At 44.7% G+C, this 13073-nt stretch overlaps 3 protein-coding genes across 6 annotated transcripts in view; 1 reads left to right on the top strand and 2 right to left on the bottom strand.

Annotated features, from left to right (window-relative positions):
- ST13 (ST13 Hsp70 interacting protein) overlaps positions 1-2561 on the bottom strand; it is a 35378-nt gene extending 32817 nt beyond the window's left edge. Inside the window, exon 1 of the mRNA XM_084748400.1 lies at positions 2093-2561. Within this exon, the coding sequence (XP_084604526.1) occupies positions 2093-2202 (110 nt within the window). The 5' untranslated portion in view covers positions 2203-2561. The remainder of the gene's footprint in view (positions 1-2092) is intronic.
- Positions 2562-2693: 132 nt separating this feature from the next.
- The window catches only part of XPNPEP3 (X-prolyl aminopeptidase 3), a 46834-nt gene continuing 36454 nt past the window's right edge, over positions 2694-13073 (top strand). The window contains exon 1 of one of the 4 annotated variants that reach the window (XM_084748376.1): positions 2694-2911. In XM_084748376.1, coding sequence (XP_084604502.1) covers positions 2848-2911 — 64 coding nt within the window. In that variant the 5' untranslated portion in view covers positions 2694-2847. Of the gene's footprint in view, positions 2912-10531; positions 10636-13073 lie in introns of those variants that run through there. The other 3 variants (XM_084748374.1, XM_084748372.1, XM_084748373.1) reach the window with 3 other exon arrangements.
- DNAJB7 (DnaJ heat shock protein family (Hsp40) member B7) lies at positions 9377-10465 on the bottom strand. Its single transcript, XM_084748414.1, has one exon. The coding sequence runs from the start codon at positions 10311-10313 to the stop codon at positions 9399-9401; it is 915 nt and encodes a 304-aa protein (XP_084604540.1). The 5' UTR covers positions 10314-10465; the 3' UTR covers positions 9377-9398.

Genomic DNA, 13073 nt, shown 5'->3' with positions numbered 1-13073 from the left:
CTATTCTGGCTTCACTAGAAGGTATGCAGTACACTTACTGAAGTGCAAGCAAAATATTCACACAGAATAAATACATCTTTCTTGAAAATGTAATCATATAAGAGAGCCCTTCCTAGGTGAGTATCAGGGATTTGTTGAGGCTGTTATGGGCAAGTCACTTCCTCCTAGTCAAAGGAACAGAAGAGTTTCACCTGTCCCTGGGGAGATAAGATTCTAAACCACCCAAAACACCAGGGCTGGGGAGATGGCTCAGTGATTAAGAGCACGCGTTGCTCCTACAGAGAGGACCCAGGGTACAGTCCCCAGCACTTACAACAGTGGCTTACAGCCTTTCATAACTTCAGGTCCAAAGGACCTAATATCCTCTTCTTACGTCCCTGATCATCAGGCAATGCATGTACATGCAACACTCAACACACATCAGTAACTTAAAAGATGAAACAGCTGGTGTGTTGGCAAACGTCTTTGATTCCAACGCTTGGCAGAGAAAGGGGGATCTCTGTGAATTTGAGGCCAGTTTTGTCTACCGAGCAAGTTCTCAGCCAGCAGAGCTACATGGTGAAACCAGTTTAAAAAATACAAATGTGTGTGTTGTTGTTGGTTTTTCTTTTTCCTTTTTTTTTTTTTGGTTTTTCGAGACAGGGTTTCTCTGTGTAGCCTTGACTGTCCTGGACTCACTTTGTAGTCCAGGCTGGCCTCGAACTCACAGCGATCCACCTGCCTCTGCCTCCCGAGTGCTGGGATTAAAGGCATGCGCCACCACGCCCGGCTTTGTTGTTGGTTTTTCGAGACAGGGTTTCTCTGTGTAGCCTTGGCTATCCTGGACTCCCTTTGTAGGCCAGGCTGACCTCAAACTCAGAGATCCACCTGCCTCTGCCTCCTGAGTTCTGGGATTAAAGGCCTGCACCACCATGCCCAGCTAAAAACACAAATTTTAAAGAGAAAAAACAATTACAAAATATTTATTGGACCCTCCCTTAAAGAGTTAATCCAACTGGACTCATTAACCTCTCAGAAAAGCTGATTCATCTGAAATATACAAAAAATAATAATAATTATTATTATCTTTAATGAAGTAAAGCAAGTATTTCCCTCCACACAGCTGCTTTCAAAGATCTCCCCAGCTAAGGCTGCCCATTTTTTTCTGGGTAGTAACTGAAAAAATGTAACTTTACCTCTGCCACCCACCCACGCCATCACTTCACATGCTCGAGGTGACACTCTGAATTCCCACTTTTTCTGAAGAGCCTCCTCCACTTCTACAACTGCTTGTAAACTTCCACTGCTGACCCTAATTCAGAAGGCATGACTTAATTTCGTTTCGTCTCCCTCCTCCTGGCAGCTGCAGAGATTCACAGCTAGCCTGCACAGTTGTCTCCCCTCCCCCAAATTCTAATGGTGTCCAAGCTTCCTTCTAATTGTCTTATCTTTTATCAACGAGACTAAAACAACAAAAAGGAAAACCATTTCCCCAGCAACAGTTTCCCAGCAGCTGGCACAGTATCTATTCACGGGATTGCTCGTACGCAGACGAATTACTCCAATTAGTCCAACAAGCACGCTGGTCTTAGAAAATATCATTTTCCTAAAGTGTCTGAGGTGACAGAGACACAACTAACGTGGGTACCAATGATTGCCAACACAATTTCATGCAATTAAAATCGCTGTAAGGCCGAGTACAGATAACTTCAGTTATTATAGATTAACAAAGTTACCACTATTAAGACAATATTTAAAACGATATACGGGCCAATGCGACTTAAGCAAGACGCCAGTTTTCAAAAAAAAAATCCCACTATAAAAGCTTTGCCTTATAGTTTCTCGCATTATTTCCAGTGTTCAAATCCCCACAACTCTCCACGTTTGTTTCTCCCAAAACACACCCCCTGGAGGCTTCATTACGTGAGACCCAGCTTTTCCACCCCTAAATTACCCAAAGGTCCGGCCTGACCCCTCCGATAACCTCTGGAAGGCAGGAAGGAAGGAAGCGCGAAGAGGCCTGGCTGGACCCGCTACCTCCCGCCCCGCGCCAGCTCGGGCCCAGCTCCCCACGTCCACCCTTCGCCAACGGTCCGCGGGGCCCAAGGCTCACCTCTCCACCCACTCCCTCAGGAAACGCATTTCCTCGGTGTGCAGGACGCTCGGATCCTGCCTACACATCCTCACGAAGGCCCGAAGCTCGCTCACTTTGCGGGGATCCATGGTGGGCAGGCGGGAAGCTGCAGGCGGTGGGCGGCGGAGGCGGCGGCGGCGGCCCGATGCCAGGCCCTGGCGCAGCTCAACGTGACCGAGCAGAAGGGGGCGGCTGCCGCGAGCCAGAACAGACTAGAACCTCCCCGGCCGCTGGCTCCTCCCCCACAACGGCCTCGTGACCCCGGTCCTCCGCTCGCTCATGCCTACTCCCTCTGCCTCTGGCCCAGAGCACCGCCTAGAACCTTCTAGAAGTGTAGCTGCCCGTGACATTGCCTGTTTCCATACGCGGACATTCTCACACGTGGTCTTCCCTCCTGGAATAAACGAAGGGCCTTGCGTTGTGTGCTTTCAAGCGGGAGACAGGGAGGCTTTTGGAAAGGGGTGTTCTGTGAAGGTTTGAGTTAAACAGAACGAGACTCGGTCCTGGGGCGGGGGGGCGGAGAAAGGAAAAATCAGCGGAGCCGGCGCGCCAAAAACCAGGCCGGGTGACGTCACCGCTGTGCGCCGCCCGGGAAGAAAGCCCGCGAGGCGAGCGGCGCCCGCCGGAAGGGGCGGGACGGTTGACCGGTTTCCCGGCGACGCGGCATCCATGGTGGATTTTTTTTTTTTAGCCCGCAGTTTGTACTGTCTCTTCCTGGCGCGTGGGTGCTAGCCATGCCTTCCCTACTCTCAGTCCCCAAGCTGGTTCCTGTTATAGCAAGGCTCCGCGGCATCTCAGGTTAGATTCTCTCCCGCAGGCGTCCCCCCCCTTGGAGAAGCCTAAAGCCGCCCAAAGAGCTACAAGTTAATGATCCCTGGTTCTGGACCGGTCGGCCCCTGGAGCCCCCCCCCCCCCCCCATGGATTTTTCTTTCGATCAGTTGTTCTGGGAAAGAGTGGGCTTTGGGTTCTGTTACTATGGGAAGCTGAAGTGACTGAAGAGAAGGGAACTCCGAGGGACTGTCCTCAAAGTTACTCGAATTCGAAATTTGTATCTCTTATCATCACATTTTGCTAAAGTGTTTCATGTCAAGTAGCGTTTGTTTCTGTTAGGGCAAGATAAAATCTTTCAGGTTTTCAAAGATTCATAGAAGTAGCTCAAAAGATAGAAGAAACACGTTTAGTAACAAATGTTTTATGCAGTTCAGATTATAAAGCACTAGAAGAGTGGTGCTAACTAAAAGTATTACATGAAATCAAGGGGATAGAGCCCGGGGAATGTGAACCCTCCATGTACAGTACGGTGAGCAATTACTCTAACATAAAATTTTATGCTGAGAAGTGAGTCATCTACTTTGCAGAGTGGTCTAAAACTGGATTATATTTCAGATGCGGTGTGCAAAATCTTAACCAGAAAATAGGATATTTGACATAAAATTTTTCTCTTGGCATTTGTGTGTGATACTTGGATTCGCTGTAATGAATTTGTATTAGCGCTCTACTTAAAAAAAAAGTCTTTAAAAAAGAAAAAAAGCCACAGAACGGAGCTTGTTCTGTAATCCTAATTGTTACATGTGCCTTTGATGGGAATGAATGAAAATGTGATTGATCAATTATAATCACAAAGACCACAGCCTATGGCTAGACTAGAACCAGCGTTTTGCTTCTGATCTTTGACTTTCTTGAAGCTTCGAGTAAATCCTGACTTGATCCAGCTTTTGCACTATTTATTGTATTAAAATACATAAAAATCTTGTAAATTTACTATAGTTCGCTTCTAAGGAAAGTAAATTCGGCATCTAGTTATATTACCACTGGTGTTTAGCTTGATGAGGAAATGACATTGAATCTTCACTTTCCATTGAGGAACTGAACAGATGTTTGTTACATGGTTGTGTACAGTCATTTAGACCAGTTTTCATTCTTTTTCGTTTTTGTTTTGTTTTGTTTTTCGAGACAGGGTTTCTCTGTTTAGCCTTGACTGTCCTGAATTCACTCTGTAGACCAGGAACTCACAGCGATCCGCCTGCCTCTGCCTCCCGAGTGCTGGGATCAAAGGCGTGCGCCACCACGCCCGGCTCCCAACTCATTCTTAATTCGGCTTGGTAGAGCCCTTTGGCAGCTTCTCATTTCCTGAGCCAAAAAGTGCAGTTTGATTCAGTAACTTAGGAATTAGCAGTTACTGTAGCTGCATCTCTCCTTCACCACTGATGCTCACAGTCTAGAAAGGGGGGGGGATAGACAAGCAACACGTGACATTATGGCTGAAGGGCTGTAGTCCCGACCCAGGTGATACAGGAACTCAGGAAAGATAGGATATATTTTCTGCCTTGTAAGTATTGTCTCATTCTTGGAGTTTAGGTTTTGAGTTTCCGATAAACAGGAGTTGGGATATCTGTAGTGTTCTTGGTTTACTCCTTTGGGGGGCGGGGGCAGTATGAGACAGGGTTTTTCTTTATAGCCCTGGCTGTCATGGACTCACTTTGTAGACCGGGCTGGCCTTGAACTCACAGAGATCCACCTGCCTCTGCCTCCCAGAGTGCTGGGATTACAAGCATACACCACCACGCTGGTTTGCTCTTCTTAATATACATTTTTAATTAGACTGCTGTACAATGTACTGTCATTCACTCCCAGAACCTACCTACCTCCCCAGCGGCATGCGGTTGCCCTTCTTTAGAATGGCTCTAGAGCAGTGGTTCTCAACCTTCCAATGCTGCGACCCCTTAATACAGTTCCCCCAGTTGTGGTGACCCTAGCCATAAAATAATTTTCATTGCTACTTCATAACTATAATTTTGTTACTGTTATGAATCTAATGTGAATCTAATGTCTGATAGGTGACCCCTGTGAAAGGGTCGTTCGCCCCTTCCTACAGGCTGAGAGCTGCTGCTCTGGATAAGGAGTCCTGACTACCATAAGAGACTTTATAACCCAGGCATGGTGGTCAGCACGCCTGTAAGTCCAGCACTTGGGAGGCAGAGGCAGGCAGATCTCTGTGAGTTCGAGGCCAACCTGGTCTATAGAGTGAGTCCAGGACAGCCAAGGCTAACACAGAAACCCATCTTGAAACCCCCCTCAACAAAAAGACTTAAGGGTCATCCTGATAGCAAACATTGTCACACCCACAGAGCACTAAGAACAATGGTGGTACTAAATATTTTTATTTGATATGGATGGGGAATATTTTTGAAATGTTTCTGAGCATTTTGTGATATTCATGCGAGAATGATTCTTTGGTCACAGGCATAAGCTGCAATCTGTACACTCCCAGTTAGTCTTAGTTTCTGAAAGGGACATGATGTAGTTAGCATGACTGGTGAGATGTGTTTGTCCACTGAGCCCTCTTTCCTGTGGTAAGCCTTGGACTGGTATTCCTGGACAAGAGTGAAGACCGTGAGTGTTCTGTCAAGAAACGGTGAGAGATCGGGGTGTCGAGGCACACACCTTTAATCCCAGCACTTTGAAGGCAGAGGCAAGTGCATCTCAGAGTTCCAGGACAGCCTGGTCTACAGAACTAATTTTGTAACAGCCAAGCCTCACCCTGTCTCCAAAAATACAAAAATAAAAAAGTTAAAGGTATTGGGAAAGATAATTAAATCTAGATTTTTTAGTTAAAAGTGCATAAATGGCTGGGTGCGGTGGCGCACACCTTTAATCCCAGCACTCCGGAGGCAGAGGCAGGTGGATTGTTGTGAGTTCGAGGACAGCCTGGTCTACAAAGTGAGTCCAGGACAGCCAAGGCTACACAGAGAAACCCTGTCTCGAAGGGAAGGAGGAGGAGGAGGAGAAGAAAGGATCAGAAGTTTGTGTTTATCCGTGGCTTCATAGCAAGTTCAAGACCAGCCTGTGCTACGTGCAGTCCAGCTCAAAGGAGCATGGACACATGAAGTGGGAGACATATCATTGCACAAATTGTTTTTGACATGTCGGGTTTGGGTTCTGGAAGTGGATTTTTTTTTCAACTTTAATCCTTCATGAATGCAGGTAATCTTACTGTAAATGACATCTTTTATGTAAATATCATTTAAATACTCAGCTTTTATGATTTTACTTTCTGAAAAATAATGTTGGATACTAATTGTCCCCAGTTTCTCCTAAAGAGTAAGTTACTTTCCCTCCCCACATGGCCACCCACTGAGACAATACAAAACAAAAGCTCACATTTGCTATTGCAGTCATTTCAAAACAGGAGGTACTATAGTTGTTTCTGGCTTTCAATTTAGTATTTGTTTGGACAAAACGTTAGGTTTTAGTGCTGCTGGGTGATTTGCTTACAACCCTTTAATAGAGTAATTTACAAAATTTTGAGACTGGCAGCTTAATAACACCTAGAATGATACATAGAATTTATGGTTACATTTTTGTTGGTGGAATGTATAAGCGCTTGTTATGCATCAAATTGTTGTCAGTCTACGTAAAGGCTGCACCCCTCATGTAACATGTCCAAAACTTAGCCCCTGTCTTCTGTCTCACTTAAAACAGTTTCATGCTCCTATTTTTTGTGTTCTAAAAACTGTTGGCCTCAGCTCCTGTCGTGCCCTGTCAGCATATTCTGTTGAGTATACACTTATGTTATCACTGTTACACACAAACACACACACACACACACACACACACACACACACACACCACCTTGAGCCAAAGCACTGTAATCTCAAGTGGATTGTGGCAATAGTTCAATTCCCTCTTTCTAACCTTGCTTGCTGAGTCTTTCTGTTTTGTTTTGTTTTTCAAGACAGGGTCTCTCTGTGTAGCCCTGGCTGTTCTAGACTCACTTCATAGACCAGGCTGGCCTCGAACTCACAGCTATCCACCTGCCTCTGCCTCCCGAGTGCTGGGATCAAAGGCGTGCGCTACTAATGTCTGGCTTGCCGAGTCTTCTTGCTACAACAGAGGGGCCCAGTTTCAGTATGTGATTCCTCCCCAAACCTCCTGTGGCTTGGTTTCTCCCTCCTCAGTCATATGCATGCAGTGCTGAAGCGGTCCCTGCAGAATCTGCTTCCTTTCCGTGTTTGCCTTCATCCATTTGCTGTCCTTAATCTGAGGCGCTGAGAAGCACTTAAGTGCTCCTCAAACTCTTCTCATGCAGCCTGCCTCAGAAGTGTTGTACCTTACTAGGCCAAACGCCTGGAATTATCTCACCAAATACCTCCTTGGCCTATCTCTTTAATTGAGCAAGTAAAAAAAAACCTAGCAGATCCTGTTTTACTTCACTTATCATCTGTCTCCCGGTTTGTAGACTGTGAGGCTTTTGTTTGCTTAGTTCTGAATATACCTCAAATACCTAACTCTTGACTACCCCAGCCCAGCACTTCCCCACCTCCCCAAAAAAGCCCCTAACACTGCTAGTAAGTAGCAGGCCTTCAAGTAGAGTTAAACGAATGAAAGGATGAATAAAAGGTTGAGAAGACTTCATCATAAAAATGAAAACATTACAGAAAACTAAGAAATAAAAGTTGGGGATTTTGTGTGTGTGTCGCCACACACACACACACACACACACACACACACACACACACACACGGTTTCTCTGTGTAGTTTTGGCTGGCCTATAACTCACAGCCATCCACTTGCCTCTGCCTCCCAAGTGCTAGGATTACAAGCGTGTACCACCACACCCTGCAAACATTGTTTTTAAAAGAAGCAAATTAATAATATTTAGCTCAAAGCATTTGTTTTGAGTCTAATGTATTTGTAACTCACTGTATTTTCTCCCAGCATGATCCTTAAATGGAATAGCTATAGGTATCTTACAGTCATGCATTTGTAGATCCTACATTCAGACAAAATAAAACTAGAAAGTTTTATATCTGAAGAGATTGACTGGGAGACTGTAGCACATGATACAGCCAGGTTGTTTCAAAGAATCTTGGGTAATACCGGCTTTTTGTTTTGTCTTTTAGACAGGGTTTCTCTGTGTAGCCCTGGCTGTCCTGGAATACACTCTGTAGACCAAGCTGGCCTTAAACTCACAGAGATCCTCCTGTCTCTGCCTCCTGAGTGTTGAAATTAAAGGTGTGTGGAATGCTGGCTTTTTTTTTCCCTAATTGTAGTATAATACACAAATTTAGTTTACCATATTAGACATTTTTAATGTGCAGTTCAATGGTATTACTATAGTCACATTGTTGAGAAGCGGTATTCCAGGATGTTTGTGTACTGCAGGTCTGAAACTCTTCACCCATAAAACAACCTCCCTCCCACTTCCTGTCTCTTAATTTGAACTGCTTTAGACACTTGTGTTAGCATTAATCATTCAGTATTTGTGAGTGACTGGCTTATTTCACTTAGCATCTTCGTATTCTAAGTATTCCAAAGCTCATTCTTGTTGAAACAAATGACAAGATATTTTTCAGTTAAAACTGCCCTCAGCTGGGCAGTAGTGGCACATGCTGTTAATCCCAGCACTTGGGAGGCAGAGGCAGGCGGAACTCTGAGTTCGAGGCCAGCCTGGTCTACAGAGCTAGTTCCAGGACAGCTAGAGCTGTTACACAGAGAGACCCTGTCTTGGAAAAACAAAACAAACAAACAAAACTGCCCTCCTCAAACAACTGAGCCACAGAGGCAGACAGTATGTCAGGATTTTTTTTTCTGAGGTGCGGGGGAGGGAGGGATTGGGGAGGTGTGACTACTAATCAATTTTAATACCTTGGTCTCTTGGTGAGTGCTTGAGTTGCTTCCGTGTCTTGATACTATGAGCAGAACTTCTGGTGAACATCTGTACAAATACACCTGGCTACTTCAGACTTAAGAAAATACTTGTTATAGTCTGGACTTGTGTTTCTCAATGGATTTTTGTCTCCTAGTGCTATGTACATTGACAAGAGATCTGTGACGATGTCTTGTATGAGCTCCACTGGGGGCAAATTCTATGCTCAAGCCACTCCAAAAAAATTTTTTTTAATTGTAGTTTCCTATAGTTTAAATCACTGATACCACAAATTCATCTTTTCTGACATAACTTATTCACACAACCGCTGAGCAAATGTCCACAATCCTGTTAAAAATGATTTTAAAAGCCACACATGGTAGTGCACACCTTCAGTCCCAGCGACTGAGAGGCAGCCATAAGCAGATCTCTCTGAGTTTGAGGCCAGCCCTGTCTCCTTGGCAAGCTCCAGGCCAGCCAGGCCTACATAGTTGAGACCCCGTCTCAAAAACAAAAACAACAAAACTCACCTAATCTTACGTAGTATTAAACAAATATTATCTATAAAACTAATTAACCAAAGCACACACAAGATTGGTCTTCAATATATGAGTGTAATGTGTGTAAAGCGTCGGTTAGCGGCTCCTTTTCTTCGACTTCTGCTTCTTCTGCCCCTCTTTGCGCTTCTTTTTTTTCCTCCTGCCACCTTCTTTGAACCCCGCTGAGGAAACGGAAGGCTCCTTCTTGCTGGTGAGCCAAGGCGTACCTTGTTCCTTGCTGTCCACAACAGTACACTGAGATATAGAATTTGGTGAATAATTGTTGAACTGTCTCGTCCAGTTAAATCTCTCTGCCAAGTCCTCATCTACCACAAGATGAAGAAAGGGTCTCCATTCACTGTCGGCTCCAGCTTCTCTTCCTTGGTGGCTCTCAGAGGTTGTCTTTGTGTTCATATTTCTCCCGTTAACAAATTTGCTCGAAAGTGCAATGGGTGTGTAAGTGCCCATCCCAGCATCATCAAATACCAGGGAGGACAGTGAAGTAAGGCCCTCGCGCCCCAGAGAAACGTAAGACGAATAGCTCGTGTTGTAAGCAGAGAGACTGGCAAGCCCTGGGTGGCCGTAGGAGCGGGAGAAAAAGCAGTCTGTGCCTCTGCTGCTGCCTCCACTGGAGCCTTTTGAACTGCTTAAAAGGTCCTCAAGCGAGGCTTCAAAGAAGTGAAATGAAAATGGGTCACTTTCGCCAAAAATTTCTTCAAAAACATCATCTGCCTTACGGAATGTGAAACTGTACTCACATTCGTCGTCAAGATGACTTCCACCTCCGCCACTTAACCCTGCCTTGCCGTATTTGTCATAAATGTCCCGTTTCTCACCGTTTGATAATACTTCATATGCCTCAGCAACTTCTTTGAATTTTTGCTCTGCTTCCTCTTTATTTTCTGGGTTTTTATCAGGATGCCATTTAAGTGCCACTTTACGGTAAGCTCTTTTAATGTCCGCTGGTGACGCGTATCTCTGCACTCCTAGAACTTCATAGTAGTCCACCATGGTTTGACCGAGTGTTAGAAACAAACACCCTAGGTACTGTGCACTGCTTAACTTGCAGCTCAGGCCCTGGTGCTGCTGCTGGTGGTAGAAGTGACTGCAAATAGGCACATTTTTACACTGAAGGCAGTGGCAGCACTGTGGGCTTGAGGAGTCTGATTGTGTGGCGAGCAGAGGGACAAGCCTATGTCAGAGCTGCATTGTGTTGTCATACTGCGGGGGGGGGGGTGCGCTTTCTCTTGAATCTGTTGCTAGTGGCCGCAGCGTTCCTTATATATATTCTGACCTCTGTATTATTGAGCCTAAATTACTACACAGTTCTATGGTGGGTTTTTGTTTTGTTTTGTTTTTTGTTGTTGGTTGGTTGGTTTGGTTTTTTTGAGACACGGTTTCTCTGTGTAGCACTGGCTGTCGTGGAACTCACTTTGTACACCAGGGTGGCCTCGAACTCAGAGATCTGCCTGCCTTTTGCCTCCTGAGTGCTGGCATTAAAGGAATGTACCACTGCCACCTGGCTTTTGTTTTGCTTTAGAAATATAAAGACTTAGAAAGTTTCATTGGTGGAGTGGGAGTATTCAAGTAGTTGACACTTTTATTTATTCTTGTCAAAAGACATATTCAATAAACATCAGTATTTTAAGACCTATGATGGAAGATGGATCGGATGGATAAACTGGCTGTGTGAGAGGCACTCTGGGCTGCGCTCTCAAGGAAGGCTTGCTGCAGTCAGTAGCCTGCCATTCGAGCTGTCTGGTGGCAGTTAGTCATTAGAAATGAAAAAGTCTGTGCCACTTAGGGTCGCTTGTACTACCACAGGGGAAAGCCACTTAGCTCGTACTATGGAATGTGGCCCTGCTTCCAGAAGGAAAAAGAAAAATATGAGTAGAGATCTTGGAAGCTGTACATCTGTGTATTAATATGCAATGGCTACTTTATACCAGACAGGTTTAGCTTCTGCTCATAGCAGGATTGAACACAAGTACCAGTTTTCCTGATGTTTTCATTGTGATGGGAGGCAGAAGAGGTAAGGTAGTTCATGCCTGTAATCCCAACATGGAAGGCTGACATAGGGTTAGGGAGGGTTCCAGGCCAGCCTAGACTACAGAGGAAGACCTTGTCTCAAAAGCTAAATAACAAAGAGTATTTTAAAAATGCATAAAATTCTGGCTGTGCTCTAGTGACCTTTCATCTTAGCAGAAGCAGAGGCAAGTGGATCTCTGTGAGTTTGAGGCCACCTGGTCTAATGAGTTCCAGGACAATTAGGGGCTTTGTAGAGAGACCCTGTCTCAAAAAAAAAAAAAAAGTCTAATATAACTTGAAAATGTGGTATCAAATTATTACCGTTATGTTCAGAAAAACAAATGAGAAGAGAGGGACAGTTCAGAGGGCTGCGTCACATTGGTTATTAGAAACTTGTGAGGAGATGGTGTTACAGTTAGGAGAGGGCGGGATTGTCAACCCAGTGGACACTGGTTGATTAGGATTGTATCGGGTTTTTGGCGTCTGCCACAACCCTCTGTAGGATAGGAATACACAGGTTTGGTGATCTGATTTCCTTTCCAGTAGGCTAATGACTACAATATAGACATTCCTTTGTATTTGGAGAGGTAGAATGAGAGAGTTCAATTTGAAGCAATTAAGACCAAGGTTGACGGGCTGGAGAGATGGCTCAGTGGTTCAGAGCACTGGCTGCGCTTGCAGAGGACCAGCACCCGCATGCTGGCTCTCACTGCCCTCCGCAGGCACCAGTCGCAGAAGTGGTGCTCAAACACACAGGCAAATTGTAATACATTTAACAATTAAAATGCGTCTTTTTTTCCCCAGTGTTTGTTTTGTTGAGACAGGGTCTCTGTGTAGACCAGGCTGGCCCCGAACTCAGAGATTCTCCTGCTTCTGCCTCCCAAGTTCTGGGATTAAAGGCATGAGCCACCATGACATGGGTAATAAAAATTGTTTTGTTAAGTTGACCTTTCAGGTGAATTATCCATAAGTTAAAAATACTAGTTTTATATTCCTGTTACTTTGTTTTCCGAGAAAATCCCCTTTACTATTTGGTCTGTGTCCCATCCCTGTTCCCAGCCCCCCTGTTTATATCTGTTATGGCCTGTTTATATCTGTCTTACTTTCTGTCACAGTTCAGTTAAATTCTTTTCAGTGAAATAGTTTATGTAGCATGTGGTTTAGGCTCTTTGCCAGATCTGAATAATTTTTGGTTTTGTATTGATAAAGTAAAGGTACTGTGAAACACTTGAGACTCAATATAAAGCCAGGCATGGTGGCACACGCCTTTGATTCCAGCACTAAGGAGGCAGAGGCTGGTGGATCGCTGTGAGTAAGACAGCCAAGGCTTTGCACAGAGAAACCCTGTCTCGAAAAACAAAAAGAAGAAAAAAAAGACTCAATATAAGTTCCACCTAGTGCGAGTGCTTCCATTTGCTGCATGTGACTATGCTGATTACAGCTCTGTGTTACTGCACAAAGCATGCTTTTACCTGTCATTTAATTAGTACAGCTTTCTGCCAAAATATTTTGTGTTCATAAGGAAACTAGAGTTCTAGGAGATAAAAATAATTTGTAGAAATCTATGTTACTTGTTAATGAAATTTTTAATATTTCAACTTGAGCCTGATGTCAAATTCTGCTCCTTCCACTCTACCCATTTCTTGGACATTTCTAGACATGCCAAAATGTGAGATAGTCTGTGAGGGGGGGGCGGTTAATCCTCTAGAGGATGTAAGACTTGTATTTAGGTAGGGTAAGGAT

The sequence above is a fragment of the Acomys minous genome (assembly GCF_964271855.1).
Source record: "Acomys minous genome assembly, chromosome: 12".
Classification (NCBI taxonomy): Eukaryota; Metazoa; Chordata; class Mammalia; order Rodentia; family Muridae; genus Acomys; species Acomys minous.
The sequence above is the reverse complement of the archived record's forward strand: the minus strand, read 5'-3'. Positions and strand labels throughout refer to the sequence as shown.

Excerpts from the sequence above, each read along its gene's own strand:
- DNAJB7 (XM_084748414.1), bottom strand. The coding sequence starts at position 10,313 with ATGGTGGACTACTATGAAGTTCTAGGAGTGCAGAGATACGCGTCACCA.